General features: G+C 46.4%; 1 protein-coding gene across 1 annotated transcript in view; it reads right to left on the reverse strand.

Moving 5' to 3' along the window:
• Positions 1-654: 654 nt before the first annotated feature.
• Positions 655-19313, reverse strand: part of spata17 (spermatogenesis associated 17) — a 548756-nt gene continuing 530097 nt past the window's right edge. Inside the window, exon 10 of the mRNA XM_085981083.1 lies at positions 655-920. Within this exon, the coding sequence (XP_085837209.1) occupies positions 840-920 (81 nt within the window). The 3' untranslated portion in view covers positions 655-839. The remainder of the gene's footprint in view (positions 921-19313) is intronic.

Here is a 19313-nt window from a genome sequence, read left to right on the forward strand (position 1 = left end):
CACCATCTTTAACAATTTTCGTTGAAGTGCTCAACCAAAGCTGTTGTCTTCTTAAAACATCACTCAAGCATAAGAGCTAAAGATACTTTCCTCTGCAAAAATGAAGCTACCATGCCATTATTTTTAAAGTTACTTAAGTTGCTGCAATGGAGATCATTTATACCTTTGCAGGGATTAGAGAAACTGCATATATTGATTGCTTGGTGACATTTAGATTTGGTGTATGCTGATATTCTTATCCAAATCCAGTCAATTGTGGATCAATTACAATAATATTCGTCAAATTATTCATTTTATAAAGTACAACAAATTGTGTTTTAATTCTCCCATCTGCAAAAATATTTAGGTTTGAATAGACTGCATTTTAGATACTGTTAACATATTACCATGCACACAGTTGTTTTCAATTTTGTTTGGATAATAACATTTGAAATGTGTAGTGCTTTTGAACATAATAGATTAAATTAAAAAAGTAACATTATGACTAAAAGATTCTGCAATATTCAAAAATAACTTTCATTAGACAGTGAGAGGTGCAACAGTCTTGCCTGTACTAAGAAAAATTGAAGAAAAAAAATCAACTTTTTTTAATAACCCACTCATAACAAAAAATAACACACTCATAACAAAATATTAATACTTGAATCACAGATGCATTGTCAGTGTATTTTTAATAGATTAGTACATTTTTGGTAAGATACATAATATGCTCTTAATAACTGAGAGATGACAATTTTTCTCATTACTCCAATGGTATTCATATATCAAACACAAATGGAAGAAACAGTTGGTTTTCTCATCACATCATGGGGGGGAGTGTAGCGGAGTTCCCATCTTCCTTAAAACGCTTCTCCAGCTTTGGAATATGTTTTTTGAAACTTCTCAAAAAGATAAATGGATGTAAAAACAGTTTTGAATGGCTAGAAAGAGAAAATAAAATATCTTAAACAAAGCAGCATCTCTTTGTCTATTATAAATACACAACGTTAACTACAAGACCGCAGACATTACTGTTCAGAATCCAATTGACTAATTCAGTAAATAGGATAAAACAGAAAACATTGACTAAGTCAAAGACACATATGAAATATTGATATAACATTTCTGACAATATCCTCCTAAAAAACAAGCCATTGTATTTGTTAGTCACTGACTTTAAATGTGGAACTGTTTATTTTTCTGCAGTGTAATGTCTTTAAATTTAATTTTGGTTTATAGATTTTCCCTTAAATACATGTGCATTTAAAAATTATTCCTTTAAAAAAATATATTTTTGGATGTAACATGAGTGTCACAAAGTCACACTTCTGGAGGAGCAGTGGTAGAGAGTGAAGCAATCAGCAGAAGAGAGAATGTACTTGGTGTTTTTCCATACAGCATTTTCTCCACAGACATTCAGGGCTTAAACTGCATCTTTACAGCTAACCAGCAGATTCAAAATCATGTGCCAGTCAATGCTTCAGGTAATTGGCCAGGACCTGGGCCTACATTGAAGACAAAGGTTAGTCAGCTTTATAGGGAAAATTAACATCTTGTGGGAATGTTCTTCACAGAAAAACTGAGACTTGTCTTTAGTCTCAAAAGGTCTCCAGAGGACTTGCATTTTCTGACATAAGAGGTGCTATTAGACTACCATATAGGTCAGGGTAATTGGCATTTCCAACCTATAGAACTCTATCCCTCTAACCTCTCTTGTCTCTAGGCCAAACAAGTTAATACATAGACATGGGGCTCCATGGGGCACCACTATTCCTGGCCAGAATGGAGATGATTGGGTAATTCTCCCTGCAATCATACTGTATAGAAATGGGTGAATCAGGATTGGGTTAAGGAAACAGAAACAAATCCTTTGGAGAATATTTAAAAAATTCATTCATGGGATGTGGGCGTCGCTGGCAAGGCCGGCATTTATTGCCCATCCCTAATTGCTCTTGAGAAGGTGATGGTAGCCACCTTCTTGAACCGCTGCAGTCCGTGTGGCAAAGGTACTCCCACAGTGCTGGTAGATAGGGAGTTCCAGGATTTTGACCCAGCGATGATGAAGGAACAGGTAAAGGGCAATTGCTGCAACAAGTTAGCTTCTTTTTAATTAATCACGTGGGCCAGGCAAACCAATGGAAGAAGGTATTCCCCCTTCATACTTTTGACAGGTCCGTACGCACAGAACTGTCAAAAGTATGAATGGGGATCACATTTAAAAACACACTAAAACATTAAATTTTTTTTTTTTAAGTTACATATTTAAAATTAATTGAAATGGCATTTAATTAAATATTTTAAACAAAAATTTAATTTTTTGAAAAAAAAATTAATTATTTTTACGAGGCTAAAAATAAACTTATCTTTTTGAAGAGTATTTTTAATTTATAAATGAGTTATCAAATTTCATTTTTCTATTTTTTTAAATTATTAAGCTGGTAAAAGCAGGCCGTACACCATTTTAGGTAATGATTCTGGAATGGGGTGCATAGATTCAGCAGCCAGGTTGACGTGAAGGATAACTTAAGCCTAGATTTTATGCTTTTGGTGTACTTTATGCATAATGGCTATTGGTGGGTATCACACAGACTCAAATAAAAGTGTGTTTTTTACACCTAATTTTCTGTGGTCAGTTTATTGGCATAACTTCAGGCAGGAGCACACAAGATGCATGTAAATGATATTTAAAGGGATGAGGACAATTAAAAGGGAGTGTCACAATGCGGGGAGGCTCACGATTTAACCCCTACCTACCCACGGAACTGGGTAGTCAGTTAAAATACCCCGAGTTACAGATCGGCTTTGGTGCCATCAGAATCCTGCTGTCTGCAATTTTAACCTGCTCTCCTGAGCAGGCGGCAAGGACACCTGCCTGAAGCCACTGGGGTCCTTCTTTACATATGCATGTTGGATCCTGATGACATCATCAGGACCTGACTGTAATTTTAACTAAGGCCTGTGCGCTGTGACCGTCCCGCCATGCCAGCCCGGGACAGAAGAGGATCAGCCCCAGAACAGGCAGGAAAAGATACATGTATTTGATTCTTTTGTGCAGCCAGGAGAAGCAGGAGTGCTCCTCCGGGTCCCCGAAAGGAAAACTTCAACCTCCCCTGCCCCAGATTCCCCCTCTTCCTTAATGCGAGATCTCCGCGAGATGCACCCACGACCCGATCCTGCTATCTACCCTATGTCGGTGGGTGGCCTCCTGGCCATGTGATTTTCCACTGCTTCCCAGCAGCATGTTAATGAGGCGTGGGAGTTGAAATAGCCCGGGCTTGATTATCTGCAGCAGCAGGTCCGTTTCCAACTTACCTCACCACCCGTCCACCCAAAAACTGGCCAGAGTTAAAATCGGGGCCAGGTGTCAAGAATTCTAAAAGATTTTAGATAACCTCAACGGCATCTCAACCCATTATCAGCCTTTGCCAAGGCTGAAACTGCAGACGACTAAGAAGAAACAGTGAAAATTAAGGGAAAAGAAACCCAAGGCACTCACGAGTCTGCAGGCAAGTGATGCAGCAGCTCAGCACCCGACTTCCTGTTTGATGGCTGCTAAAGTGGTGGTGGAGGTGCTGCGTGATGGCTTTGGGAAAAGTGTTGCCCACTCCAAAATACCATCCCATAGGGTGGCAATACAGCATGCCTATAAGGTGGTGTAGCCAAGTTTCCAGTGCTGCATTTTTCATTGCAGCAGATGGCACCGCTCCACATCTGCGTCTCTGCTGTGTGAGGCAGTTCCCCACAACAATTTGCTAGTTGGGTGTGACAGCACCCGCAGAAATGGTTGGTGGCATTTTGATAGGTGCAGGTCACCCCAGCAAGCCTACCTCACATGCACTGCCACTGAAATATTGTGATTAGGGTCCTTCCACAGAAATGTAAAATTTTACAGTACATAAGGAGGCCATGTGGCCTATCACACCTGTGCTGGCTCTCTGAAAGAGCTATCCACTTAGTTCCATTCCCCTGCCCATTCCCCATACCCTTTTACATTTTTCTTTTTCAAATATTTATCCACCTCCCTTTTAAAACTATCATGAATTCTTCTTCTACCAATGTTTCTGGTAGGGTGTCCCATGTTCTAACAAATCACTGCATAAAAACAATTCTCCTAATCTCTCCCTTCATTCTTTTGGTGGTCATCTGAAATTTATGTCATCTTGTTACTCTGCTCACTGACATTCAACATTACAGCTAGTCAGGCATTTACATAACTTAGTGGTGCCATCAAATCTGCTGTCCCAACTCCCTTTTGCCAAGAGGAGCCTCCACCTGCACTAATTCTCTGGCAAAGCGAGGTAAGTCCATCTCTGTCCACAGTGGCAGGTGACATAGAGCATCTGTCTTGCAGCCTGACTTACCTGGCATCCCTCCACAGGTCCTCTTTTTCTTTCAAACGCATCATATAGGGAGTTCCCATTGGTACCATTAATGAACAGCAATTGATACGAAGGCTCACGAGAACCAAGTGCCAGCAGAGGGAAAATATGATTATAGAAAGGTTGAAATAGCATTACTGCGATCTTTCCTTGACCTCCATATACTTATTGTTACCTAGCAACCCTGGACATCCATTCCACAGGATGTCCTGCATGCTAGAATGGCAGAAAATGCTGTGCAGGAATGATACACCTCCCCAGTAAATATTTAAATGAAGGACCCAACTGTTTGAGGTGAGTTCTTCCACTGTCACTGATCCCATCCACCTAAAACTGCATCAGAGAACCAAATGAGCAAAGTTTTGGCAGGGAAGGATTTATGACAATTTTTTCTACTTTTAGCCACTTGATTACTGTCTCAAAATCCGCAGATGACAATCTGGACTCCAATGTCTGAAGATATCAATTCTGACCTTTAGATCATAGAGTGTACACCTGAGGTCACAGATTGAAACTTTTCAGATATTTGATCTTGAAAAATCTGTGTCATCAGGAAGAAAGGATATAAAATCACCAGACAATGGTATGCAACTGCAACACCACAACATCTTTATCAGGATGTTAACACCAAAGTTTGATTCTGATGTTGGTTGTGTAGAAATCAATTTATGTGTCAAATTTCTAAGGAGCCATCCTAGACGATCAGGTGCCAAGATAAATTGAAATTGCCCAAGGATTAGTCGAAAACAACAATTAGAGAGCAAGAGCTCTCCATAGTCCTGTAAACAATACAGGTGTCACCTAGGGGATGGTTACCCTTTCTCTCATCCTTTTTTGATAACTCTGTCAAATCTTTTGGCACATTTCATAGACAATTCCAGTCCAAGAGCTGATGTTCAAAGCTCAGCGCCAGAAAATTGGTCCTCTCGCTGAAACTCGTAAGTCAACGAGTGAAGCAGCAGTTGACTGTCCCAAGTCTTTGTTTTTGAAGCGAGTACAGACGTAATATTTATCATCAAGACGGTGAACATCTAACCAGACAGGACATTCATCATGAGAGCTGAAGCTTGCAACAGCATCATCAACATGAATGGAACCTTTTCAGTTTCTTAGCTAAACTAGTAAGAAGGCGATGCATTACTTGTAGACAGACAAAAAAACCCACTAAAACAAGAAAACTATGAAAAGGAGATTACCATATTAGGAAGCTGTTTCTTTGCATGGTGTTGAGGAAATAAGAATTGAATCATTCTCTAAGTAGCATGTTTGGACCAACTGTAGTGAGGCAGAAAGAACAGAACTGGTGAAGCCCTCATGGGCAAGGGTTATATAGAGCGAGTACCTAAAACACAGGAAGACGTCTTTGAGATTGGCACAAATGATTTTAAATCTTCTCGTCAGCTATGCAGGCAAAGAAACAAACCTGAGGAGAACCTGAGCTGAAGGACAAAGAAGATACTTAGGCTGCAGCCTATCAACTTCAGGTAATGTGTACTGTGAGAGCAATGCTTGGGTGGGTTATGAATGTCATCTATCAGCGTGCAGTACATCACGATGTAATTTTCAAGCTATATAATATATGCAAAGTAAAGCAGTGTAAAAAAAAATTGAAACTATCGTGATGGAAAACTTCGCTGACAAGTTTCACGGTCAGTAGAGCTGAAGCGAGTTGGTGTCAGCCTGAACGCCGCACATTATGGACTGTCACTGTACTGTAATGCCCGCGACAAAATTATGTAACGTCATATGATGGTATCATCGAGATATTAGATACTATTTTTTGCAGTTTACTGCTGATGTACAGCATAGCCCTGAAATTCCATGTGGGTTCTCTCGATCTCCCACCAAAGACCAGCAGGACCCCCACAGAATTTCTGGGCCTATGTCTTACATTTATCATAAAGTGGTAGATACTGAAACTGCTAGGGGGTTCTCCTGGTCTCCTGCTGTAACTTCAGCCATTTATACCATTCCCCAAAGAGTTCCACCAGTCTCCCATCATAGTTGAGGTGGGAGATCAGGAGAATCCATGGGAAATTCCAAGGCCACTGTATTTATTATTGTGAAGGGTTTTGGCATTCAGTAACTATTTGACTATTTCAATAATCATTGCACCATTAGTAGCAAGTATAATATACACAAAAGGGCCAATTGTAACCCTATCTTCCCAGATAAGATGTCGCAGTAATAGTAGTAGGCCACAATGAAGCAAGTTCCCTGGTAACAATTGTACAATTATGAAAATTATTATTTTGAAACCTTATACAATGAGGGGTTATAGCTTCAATTCTGGATATACTGCAGAAGGTTAATGCACAAGCTGTGAAGCAATTTGCATTGATTTCACTTCTACATATTCTTCTCATAAAGCAAATGCAAGCTTGTTTGGAATCTATAGCATTTCATAAATTAGTTCTATAGTCTTGAATAATAAAACAAAACAATACTAATCAACACCAGTACTACTCCTAAGGAAGGAGTGAGCAATACTTAAATGTGGTCAACACTCGAACGAAAGGGTTAAACGGGAAGCTAATTCTATGGCTACTCAGTTATGATTACTGGCTACGAGAATGGCAAAGAGAAATCTGTGTTAAGAGGTCATGCTGAATGGAAGGTCCGGCTGAAGCAACACACCAGCCTCACACTTGCTCTCTGATATGGATGTTCACAAGCTCCAAGGAGAAGCCCTATAAATGAAGATTATTACAAAGTAAAAACAGCAAAAATTATTGAAGGACTTGGAGGAACTCTCTTGGCAAACACCAATCAGTGACCGTGCCTTCCTTCCAAGCGCAAACAGCGGAAGGAGCGCACATCAACCCAAGCACCCCACCCGCCCGCCCCTTCAACCACCGTCTGTTCCACCTGTGACAGAGACTGTAGGTCCCGCATTGGACTCATCAGTCACCTCCGAACTCATTTTTAGTGTGGAAGCAAGTCATCCTCGGTTCCAAGGGACTGCCTAAGAAGAAGAAGAACATGAACAGTGTGTCAGCAATTACCCTGTGATCTGCTGCAAGTTATAAACTAGTAATATTGATATCACAAAGAACTATATCACTCTGTGAATGTCATCTTTCAATGTACTGAGATCCTGAGAAATCAGAGAAGCTTTAAGAATTCCTAGAATTATGTTCTATTAGATGGGCCATTTTTTAATAAATCAGATCCCACTCTATGGATTTGGTTTACTGGGTAGCGTGTTGGGCCTGGAGGATGCACTCCTGCTCCTCCTGACGCACAAACAGTGCTGTAAAGGCATTAGCCAACATGAGTTAAAAGTAGAATGACTGTTAAAATGAAGGCAGCCCGTCTCATTATAACATTTAAATGACCAACCTGCCGCCCGCAAGCAGATTTGTCTCCACCCCTCGTTCCGCCTTCATTAAAACAGGAAGTGTGCAGGTTCGAGGCGGTTTGAGTTCCTGTTTCAGATATTCTGCATGTGCCTACGCATGCGCCAAATCCTAAAGTTGCAGTCAGTTTCAAAGGCAGAATGACGGCAAACACTGCCAGTTTGCCATCATCCCAGACCGCAAATTCCGAGCCATTATGATTGTACAATGGAATTCTCTTATATGTGATACATAAGGGCCAACATACGAATTGATATAGCCAGTGTTGCATTAAGGGAAATATTGCAACAGGAAATATGCAACAGGAGTGACTATTTCAGAAACAAACTACAGCTTCAAAATGATGGCCTAGATTTTCTGCTGGAGTTACGCCAGGGAGCCAGTATAAAACAGAATGTAATGGAACATTCCTTCGGACCCAAACCGTCTTTTCTCTGCTTGCCCCAGCCACTTGCTGGATTTCCTGCCAAAGGCGACGCGTGAGTAGAATATCATTTCCAAGTAGGGGCAGGTGTATTCAAATGTAAAGCAAATAATGTACACACAGGGCTCAATTTTGCCATTGGGGTGGGCTGGGGGCATGTCAGCTGCTTTTTGTGTTAGCCACCCGACTCCAATTTGATGTGGGAAAAATATGCGATTTTCACCTAATAGGGCAATTGATTTCCAGTGTGTGGGAACCCCTGGCCCACTTAGTCTTTCCATCCTGAAAGTCGCCTCCGATGACATCATCAGTGCTGGCGGATTTAAGGCTTGCAAGCAGCCTTGCTTCTTCTGCAGACTGCAAACCTTATGCCTTTTGGTGTGATAGATTCCTCCAGCCAACATGTCCAGCAGTAGGCCAAAGTCTGCACCAAGGTTCAATGACGCCGCCCTGCAAGCTCTGGTGGAGGGAGCAAGAGGAAATAAGGAGGTGCTCTTCCCTTCCTCAGGGAGGAAGAAGCCTCCCCAGCAGACGAAAGCTGTGTGGATGCAAGTGGCCCAGGAGGCCAACTCTTTGTCTATGTGCCACAGAACCTGACTGCAGTGCAGGAAGAGGTTTCATGACCTTCTACGCACTGGAAAAGTGAGTATGATTTTCCCATAACCCTCAATCTGATCCCCATTGCCTCTCCTCACCAGCACTCAGCTTTGACAATCTCTTCCTCCACATCCCACTTGACACTGACATCCATGCACCCTTACCCATTCCCTCTCTCTCTATGGTCACATTCACCTAACTATTCGACTATGCAGCCCTCACACTCACTATCACTGTGATGTTATGAAAACAACTTACAACACACAGGGAGGGCCCTTGGTCTTGCCACCTCACTCCATCTTTGTCTCTTTCTAACCATCAATGATATGGATTCTCTACACTCACTCCTTCATTCTCACTCAAACTCCACTTGTCTCCCTCATTGCAGGAAAAGAGAGCTCACAATAAGAGGGAAAGAGCGAGGACAGGAGGAGGGCCACCCTCAGTAGCCCTGCTCACCCCCTGGGAGGAGGTGGTCCTGGAGATCGTAGGACTGGAGGATGAGGCGCAAGTGAGGGACGGACAGACGGGTGCATCACAGCAAGCTGGTGACAGAATAGTTTTCCATCTCATTGACATTGCATGAGTCACTGATAATGATTCTGATGCTCTAACAGATTGACTTTTGATCATCTGCAATATTCAATGTGCATGTAACCTTGGCCTCACATCTCTGACTCTTTCCTTTACTCCCCCACAGGACCATCGAGAGCCCCTGTCCCCACTGTCCAGGAGGAAGAGCCTGAGCTTCCAGACTCCTCAGAGGAAGCTGCAACCTCTGAGGGTGCTCCGTCAGCAGAATTAAGCGCACCCTGCACCAGCGCAGACACTCACACCTCGGTGGGACCTTCGGGACATAGAGTAGAGTTGTCACCTGGTGTATCACAGCTCACAAGTGAGCATCAGCAGATGGTGGAGACAGGGACAGCAGTGGAGAGTCCTAGTTGGAGGGCGCAGGTCAATCCCAGCTCGGCTCCGCTGCATGTCGACCCTGTGCCTCCGGGTCCATCCAGAAGGACAGCGGTGCTGGAACTCCAGGAACATGTGCAGGAGTCTCTGGCAGGTTTTGTCTCCAGGGTCGCTGCGAGTGTGGAGCGAATGGAGAAGTCCATCGCTAACATGAGCAGAGCCTTTGTGGAGGCGTTGGCGTATGAACGCATCACCACGGAAATGATGGCAATCTCCGTGGAAAGGATGGCTACCATAGAGCAGAGAATGGCTACGGCCATGGAGGAGCTCAGTCGCCAGGGTCGTGAAAACATGGTCATTGTTCACAATAGACTGACATCTCTTGAGGAGCGATGGTCAGCCATTGAACATGCAAGTCCTCGGGAGTAGGACTTCCAGTACAAAAACGGGTCCTCATGGCCCCCCTGAAGTGCAGCAAGGTGCTGTCAAGCCACGTGCTAGCTCTGAAGTGGGGCTGACCCATGAGAGGGATGTTGGTGGCATACAACAAGGAAGTGGGGGCTCCTCTCCAAGCACTCACACGACCATGCCACTGCAGAGCCCTCGGTCAGAGCCCCACCAGAGTCCCCACCCAACTGAGATCGGCATCTCAGCCATTGCACAGCTGCAGGAGTAGCAGACTGTTGACATGCCCTCACAGGTTCGCAACCCCAGAGGGCGCCCGCCAAAGGTGTCGAGACAGGAGCAGCAAGAAAGTGAGCAAGGGGCCTCCACATCTGCTGAAGCCACAGGGGAAGCACCACGTAGGAGCACGCGTAAGAGGAAGATAATGCACAAGTAGTCACAAGGGTAGTCACTTGGGTGTAATGTTGTGTTTATTTTTAAAATGCCATCACTTGCTTGTCATAAAAAATTCTGATGGCAAACTGTTGCAGTTGTGGCATGTGTCATTTCGCAAATGGGACTTCCACATTGAGGGCTTAGGGCAACTTGCAATTGTCAGTATGGTGGTCAGAGTGATAGGAATCCGCAGGTTCTTGGCCATTGTCGATGGTCTGATAAGAATGTGCGAGGCAAAAGTGTTTGATTGTGCAGGCTAAGCAAATCTGGCCAAGATGAGTGCGTCCCTTGCAACCCGGGCAGCAATGTGGTCGCGCGCTGGCGCCTTCTGGCCTGTGCAGCTTCAGGTGGGTGAGCAGCAGCTTGGAGCTCCTGCTGTTGCTCCTGCAGTCGGTGCTGCTGTTCAGGGTTCTGCTGCTGCCACGGCTGGTCTTCGTCCAAATCTGATGTCCAGGAGGAAAGGAAATAAATGGTTCCCATTCTTCTGGTATATACCTCAGTTGAGGAAGCGCTCATTCAAGGTGGGGAGAGGAGTTTCCCAGGAGGTCACACTGGAGATGGGTGTCAGGCTCCAAACTTCCACAACAATGAGTAGGCCTGTTAAAAGTTCCCCCAGACCTGAGACAACAAAGTTCTGCCACCTTCAAATGAAGATTGCTGAAAACTCCTTTTTAATGGTGGAGCTGCAGCTGTTAGTAAGCAATCCACTTGTGCTGCCACCAGGTTTCACTGGTGTGTTTCAGAGGAGGCGTGCAGCACGTGGGTAAGCTATTAAAATCAGAAAGGCCTCTCAAAATGGGATTACAGAGGCACTTAACCGGTTGTTAAGGGCCTTAAGGGCCTATCCCGCCTCTTGGAGGCGGGATGGAGACGAGGTCAGAAAACTCGCATGTGGGAAAATTGCTCGGAGGCGGGATCGGGTCCGCCCGCCAGTTTTTGCGATTTTAACACCTCACACGCCTCCAATCCTGCCTCCTCGGGCCTGGCAAAATCGAGCCCATATTGTATGAAATACTTTACATAATTTGCACCTTGCAACGGAAGGGACACCTGTTCACTGTAGTGTCCAGAGATGCCCTTTATAATTTGAATAGCCAAAAATGGCTATGCTATCAATAACAGTGATTAAATACTTAGGCCTAGAAATTGGGTATAGCCCCGCTTGAGGCGTTAGAACTGGCGCTGCGCAAAGTTTATAGCCAGACGAAACTTATCGCCGCTTGGCGCGATATTGGGTTGCATCGCCCCCAAAGGGGATTGAGGCGCGAATTCAGATGTTGCACGGGCCTCCTAAGGCGCAAAACTTCCGGCGCTACCCAATATCGGCGCGGACGGGCGCAGCGCAGGTGATCTCAATTATCGGAAACCACGAGACTTCCAGGCGCTGGCCGGCTCTTAAAGGGGTGGGTCAGTCAGCCTGAGCTGCTACACTCAACACCCTGTAGGCCTCAGAATCGGCGCTCGCCCTTCTCTGGCGCAACAAGCTTGGTGAGGATGGAGAAGGTGAGACAGAGAGCAGAGTGCTTCAGCACTGAGGCTCTAGACCAGTTGGTGTCCGCAGTGGAGCGCCGTCGAGATGTTCTGTATCCTGACAATGGCAGGAGGTCGAATCAAAAGGAGTACCGCCGAGCTTGGAGGGATGTTTCTCAGAGGGTCAACTCCAGCAGCATGGCGACCAGGAGCCCTGTTCAGTGCAGGAAGAAATTCAACGACCTCACTCGGGTCGTTAGGGTGAGTGTTGTTCATGCAAACTTCTGATTCCCTCCATCTGCACCTGACTTCGCGCACCCTGTTGCCATGATGCCCCAATGGCCATCTGGCAGTAAGCACCCATGGCCCTTTCTGGGCACACACATGGATATTTGACTCAAGGCATCATGTAAGGGCTCTTGCACCATGGGAGGCATGAGATGATCTCTCAAGGCATCATGTAAGGGCTTTTGCACCATGGGGGGCATGAGATGATCTCTCAAGGCATCATGTAAGGGCTCTTGCACCATGGGGGGCATGAGATGATCACTCAGGGCATCATGTAACAGAACTTCCCCTTCTTTCCCCTGCAGTCCAAGCTGACGACGATTCGCAAGGACCAGCTTCGAACCGGTGGAGGACCTCCACAAGTGGTCACTCTCACGGATCTCGAGGAGAGAGTGCACCAGATTCTTGGAGGATGTCTGAGTGGTCCTGTTACCACTGTAGCTGCCGACCCCATTGTCGACAGTGAGGGTAAGGCTCTCACCTTTTTCAGCTGTCTCCTTCCACTTGGTCCCCCCGCCAGCATGCTTTCTCAGTGTGCAGCCATGTCAGAGCCTTGCCGCAATCTGGCATGCCTTGCCGCCAACCTGTCCTTTTGCTAAAGCCACTCTTCCACCTCCCTGCTTTCAGATGCTGCATCACCAACTCGGGATCTGCGCCCTGAAGCTGCCAGTGCCAGTGCCTCCGGAGGCGAGGATCAGGAGGAAGCCGGAGCATCCGTTCCAACCTCAGGGGAGCCTACACATCTGCAGACTGGGGATAGTAGTTCCCTGGAGGGGAGGGGGGGCTCTGATGATGAGCCAGTTGCCGGAACAAGCGGCCTGCAGCAACGCGAGGGGGGTAGGCAAGTTCGGCCACCGGCTCCCCGGAGGGCAAAGTGCAGAGGAGGTGCATAGCCTGGCTGAAATGAGCACTCAGGCCCGGCTCAGGCACACTGAGCTGATGGCTGCAGTGGGTAGGATGCCTCAGTTGATAGAAACACTGGCAAAGAGTGTGTTGGACTTTGGAGCAGCAATGGAGAGGACTGTCCAGGGCTTTGGGGCAGCAATGGAGAGGACTGTCCAGGGCTTCAAGGCTGCTATGGAAAGGACTGTTCAGAGCTTCGGACAATCCCTGGAAAGGTCTGTCCAGGGCTTGTCCGAGGCAGTGGAACGGACTGCTCCGGCCTTGTCCGAAGCAATGGAAAGAACTGTCCAGGGCTTCTCCGAAGCACTGGCACCTGCCACACAGGTCCTCACTGCTGCCACGCAGTCACTTGCTGGCCTCGTCCACACCCAGATTTAGGCAACGCGAACTCTCACTGCAGCCACCCTATCTGCATCAGCTAGGATCACCCCAGGCCCTTCCAGTACCATACAAGGCCAGGAATCAGTGGAGCAGTCGATTGTGGCGGATGAGCTGAACCGGTCCCCTCAGAGAGCCAGTGTGTCGTCCGACCATGGTGCAGGTGTCCTCTCTCGGCAGGTGACCATTGCTCATGCCACCGCTGGTACGTCTGCAGTGCAGCTGCCACCACCTGCAGGGCACACTGCTTCCAGCCATGCTCAGATCAAGCAGCCTGTGTCCGCACCCTCCAAGACCAGAGGTCGGCCAGGCCGTCCCTCAGGGGCTTCTGCGCTTCCACGCAGTCAGCAGGCGTCCCCCAGCCTTGACCCCGCCACTGGGGTTCAATTACGTAGGAGCAGCAGGGAGGGAAGGGGCCGACCGCGAAAGAGAAGTCGTTCTTGTAGTGTATGTAACCTGTACCACCTTAAGAGACTACCTTAAGGTGATGAACTACTTTCTGATGGCTCCTGTATATTGTAGTACTGGTGGTGACCACACCGGTATATAAACCCTGTGGAGCAGTTTGCATTTCAGTTCAGCCCTGACCCTCAATTACTAAAGACCTGTTTAAGTATTCTGTTGTCTGTGTCCAGTTATTCAGCATAACTACATTTAGAAAATATAGACTCAACAGTGGCGACGAGTCTGATCATACCTAGCGGCAGTTTTGCATCCAAGGAAGCTTCGTCCTCAGAACGGGCATCGAAAAGGGGCATCTGCCCTCATCATCCTGCTGAGCACCGCATCGCACGGGAGGCATCGCGAACCCGGTTTGGATTTGCTGGCCACGAAGTCCACCATCAGCAACAGGCAGTGATCATCCCTTCTACGACAGCGGCGGGTAAGCCCGATCTAGCGACACGGAGAGAAAGTCGGCCGAGTTGTCAGTGGGAGAAGGGGAGGGAAACCGAAGAAAAGGGCGGAGAACACGACCGCAGCCGGTGAAAAGGGCTGGACTGCAATCGGGCAGAGACGCGCAGCAGCCAGAAAAGCGTTAATGTCCACGAGGACCGCGGGAGCGGCGGGGAACAAGAGCAGCAGCGTCGGGGGAAATAAGGACCGCTGGGAGGCGAGAACGGCAACAGCGCGGTAATCGCCATTTTAGTCGGCGGGGGAAGAAGATAAGCACGGGAAAAGCCGCCAAGCGCGGGAAGCCGCCATTTTGGAAAAATAAATAAAATAAAGGAAACTCAACAAGATGCCAAAAACGGGTAACATCACTGCTTTTGATAGCGATGTAGAAGATTGGGCCACTTATGTGGAACGCGTTGAAGTTTACTGTACAGCGAATGAGGTACCGGCGGATAAGAAAGCACTGACCATATTAAACTCGATGGGTGCGAAGACGTACGGGTTATTAAGGCACCTTGTAACACCAGATAAACCAGTAGGAAAGAGTTTCGCTGAGATTGTTACTATCCTGCAAGAGCATTTAAACCCCACGCCGCTGCTGATAGCGGAACGATTTAAATTTTACAAAAGAATTCAGCTTAAAGAGGAAAGCAACGCTGAATTCTTAATCGAACTGCGCAAGTTATCAAAGTACTGTCAGTTCGGTACAGGACTAGCAGACGCTCTGATAGATAAGTTTGTGTGTGGGCTACTAAAGGAAGGAACCCAGAAGCGACTGCTAGAGGAAAAGGATCTTACGCTGGACAAAGCTTTCAGCATTGCAGCATCGCACGAGGCAGCAGCACGAGGCACTGCGGAAATGCAGCAAAGGCCATCGGAATTCAGCACCAATGAAATGGCATTGGGTGCAGCAAAGTGTTATCGTTGCGGAAGGACAACGCATGATCAGAACCAGTGCTGGTTCAAAGATAAAGAATGCAGGAAATGTGGCAGACTTGGTCACATAGCGAAAGTATGCCGGTCAGGAAAGAAGACCAGCAACAAAAAGTCGCCGCAGGAGAAGTACAAGAAAGTACACAAGGTGACAGAGAACAGTTCGGATGAACAAAAGACGGATTCAGACTCCAGCAGTAAGGAACTGGGTTGTCTAAAAATACATAATGTGGGTAACACAGCAGACCACCAAACTATCTGGGTCATGCTTCGGATAGCAGGAGTCCAAGTGAAGATGGAATTGGACACTGGATCGGCATTGACGGTCATGAATAAGCAAGAGTACAAAAGGTTATTCTCACACATTCCCCTGAGGGATACGGAGATTGTATTGAAAACATACACGGGGCAAAGAGTATACCCCATCGGAAAGATAAAGGTAAAGGTGGTCTACAATGGTAAAGAAAGTCAGGGAATGGACTTGTATGTGTTACCTGAGGGAGGTCCACCACTACTGGGACGGGAATGGATCCGGAGAATAAATATGGACTGGCATTCCTTACAAGCACTAACTGTAGATTCCTGTAAAGAGGACGATGTCAAACCTAAACGACTGTCCAAAATATTGGACAATGCTAAGGAGGTGTTCCAACAGGGACTGGGAACACTGAAAGGAATTACGGCAAACATCAAGGTTGAAGAACATGCAAACCCAAAATTTTTCAAAGCCAGACCGGTACCTTATGCGATACGACCTGCTGTGGAAGCAGAGCTGGAAGGGCTAGAACGTTCAGGAGTACTGTCAAAGGTGGACTGGAGCGAATGGGCCACGCCCATTGTTCCCGTCATGAAGCGTTCATTGAGCAACAAGCCGGGGGAACCTGGGAAGGTTCGCATCTGTGGCGATTTCAAGATCACTGTTAATCCGGTTCGTCACGCGGTGCAATATCCGCTTCCGCAGATTGAGGATATCTTCGCTTCGCTGTCTGGCGGGAAACACTTCACCAAGATAGACCTGGCGCAGGCGTACTTACAGATGGAAGTTGATGAAGCGTCACGCCAGTATCTCACGATCAACACACATAAGGACTTATATCGGTATAATAGACTGGTTTTTGGAGTGGCATCGGCTCCAGCGATTTGGCAAAGGGCCATGGAGCAGGTATTACAGGGAATTCCAGGCACACAATGCTACCTGGATGACATTCTGATTACAGGAGATGATGATAAGGAACATCTCACGAATTTGGAGCAGGTGCTCACCAGATTGAAAGACTATGGACTCAGAGTTAATCGCCAGAAATGTGAGTTCTTTCAGAAGCGAATCTCGTACTGCGGTCACGTCATTGACCAGGAGGGGCTTCATAAGTCACCTGACAAGATCGAAGCTGTTGTGAAAGCTCCCGCTCCGGAAAATGTATCCCAGTTGAGGTCGTTCCTTGGGTTGATTAACTATTACCACAAGTTTCTTCCAAATTTATCCACGGTGTTACACCCGCTGAACACTCTTTTGCAAATGGGAGTACCATGGAAGTGGAGCGAGGACTGTAAGCGGGCTTTTCAAAAAAGCAAGGCACTGATCACCTCTAAGGAAGTGTTGGCTCACTTTAACCCAACGCTGCCTATTCGTTTAGCTTGTGATGCTTCTCCATATGGTATCGGGGCAGTGCTCTCACATAAGTTGCCAAATGGCTTGGAAAGGCCAGTCGCGTTCGCATCCAGATCATTGACCTCCGCTGAGCGCAACTATGCTCAGATAGATAGGGAGGCTCTCAGCCTCGTGTGGGGAGTTAAGAAATTTAACCATTACCTGCAAGGCCAAAGGTTTACGCTGCTGACAGATCACCAGCCGTTGGTTTCCATCTTTAACCCTAAGAAGGGTGTTCCGGTTATGACGGCGCAGAGGCTTCAGAGATGGTCCCTTTTCCTAGGGGCACATCAATATGATATCGAATTCAAAGGTACAAAGCAACATGGTAATGCTGATGGGCTGTCGCGCCTGCCACTACCTACAGCGGAAGAGGCACCGGCAGTTGACCCTGTCGAGATATTTCACTCGACCATCATCGAATGCTTACCAGTCACCAATGTGAGTATTGAGAGACCAGAAACGACCCGACACTGTCTCGGGTCTACGATTTGACAGTGAAGGGATGGCCAACACATGGCGAACCACTGTTACCGGCAGTCTCAGCCAGACGAGAGCAGCTGTCCGTCTGTCAAGGAACATTGATGTATGGAACAAGGGTGATTATTCCTCCTAAATTAAGGGAGAGAGTTCTGAAGGAACTGCATGAAGGTCATCTGGGGGGAGTCAAGATGAAAGGCCTTGCTAGGGCTTATGTGTGGTGGCCAGGTATCGACAAACAAATAGAGGATCTGACTAAAAGCTGCTCAGGGTGCCAAAAAGTTCAAAATGCACCTCCAATTGCACCGCTGCATCCGTGGGAATGGCCTTCAACCCCATGGCAACGTGTGCATATCGACTTTGCAGGTCCATTCATGGATTCCATGTTTTTGATAGCGGTAGACGCACATTCTAAATGGCCAGAAGTGATTACGATGTCGACCACTACCTCTGAAAAGACGATCGCAATTCTAAGAACCATATTTGCAAGGAATGGGCTGCCGGAACAAATATGTTCAGACAACGGACCACAGTTCGTGTCAGAAGAATTCCAGAAATTCATGAAGAAGAATGGGGTGAAACACTATACATCTGCCCCATATCATCCGGCTACAAATGGGTTGGCCGAGAGATTTGTACAAACGTTCAAAAAGGCGATAAAAGCGAAGACCATATTCCACTACAACACAAGGTGGACAATTTCCTGATGGCACATCGAAACGCCACGCATGCAGTGACAAATCAAAGCCCTGCCATAATGTTCTATAACATGAGGTTGCGGTCCCGATTGGATTTGTTAAAACCCAATGTGCGTAGGGAAGTCGAAAACAAACAATTCCAGCACATAAATAACAAGGGCACTCGGAGTTTCGAAATAGGACAACCAGTGTTGGCCAGGGACTATAGGAATGATAAATGGCAATCCGGAACAATTCGTGCCCGACAAGGACCCTTGATGTACACGGTAGACGTTGGTGAGAACGTAATACGACGTCATGCTGACCAACTTGTGGAATCGAGAACAAGGGTCGACCCCATGTCTACGGCAGAGACACCAGTTGAAGAGGTTATTGAGCCTGTAGCATCTACCTCAGACTCGAACGTACATGATGCTGTTCAATCCATAAGAGATCAAATGGATGAGTCACCCCAGCAACGAGAACCAGAGACCCCTGAAAGGCGTTATCCGGCCTGGATCAGGAGGCCTCCTCAGAGACTGAATCTTTGAACAGTTTTGTATGAAAGTTGTATATATGTTATCCATGTTATGTTTAAATTGGGGTGTACACTGTTAAGCTAAAAGGGGAGGAATTGTAGTGTATGTAACCTGTACCACCTTAAGAGACTACCTTAAGGTGATGAACTACTTTCTGATGGCTCCTGTATATTGTAGTACCGGTGGTGACCACACCGGTATATAAACCCTGTGGAGCAGTTTGTATTTCAGTTCAGCCCTGACCCTCAATTACTAAAGACCTGTTTAAGTATTCTGTTGTCTGTGTCCAGTTATTCAGCATAACTACATTTAGAAAACACAGACTCAACAGTTCTCCATCAAGGGGCCAGCACTAGCGGGAGATGCTGAGATGTTTCTTTGGCCAAATTCAAGGACTCCCTCACCTGTTGTGATTGTTGGAAATGGTTTGTTTAGTTTTGCGGCTTTGCCGAAGAGTTAACTGTTATTTTGTTAGTTATGGTTTCTGTTGACATGACGCTGTTATGCTGGAAGGAAGGACTTGTTTGACAATAAAGAAAAGTTTTAATTTACAATGTTACATGTTACTATTTACAGTCATGCTGGCCTTCAGAGGCTTTGAAAGATCCGAAGTGCG

Source organism: Somniosus microcephalus, chromosome 3 (genome assembly GCF_052327205.1).
Source record: "Somniosus microcephalus isolate GS21.2 chromosome 3, FLI_Smic_1.0, whole genome shotgun sequence".
In the NCBI taxonomy this organism is placed as follows: Eukaryota; Metazoa; Chordata; class Chondrichthyes; order Squaliformes; family Somniosidae; genus Somniosus; species Somniosus microcephalus.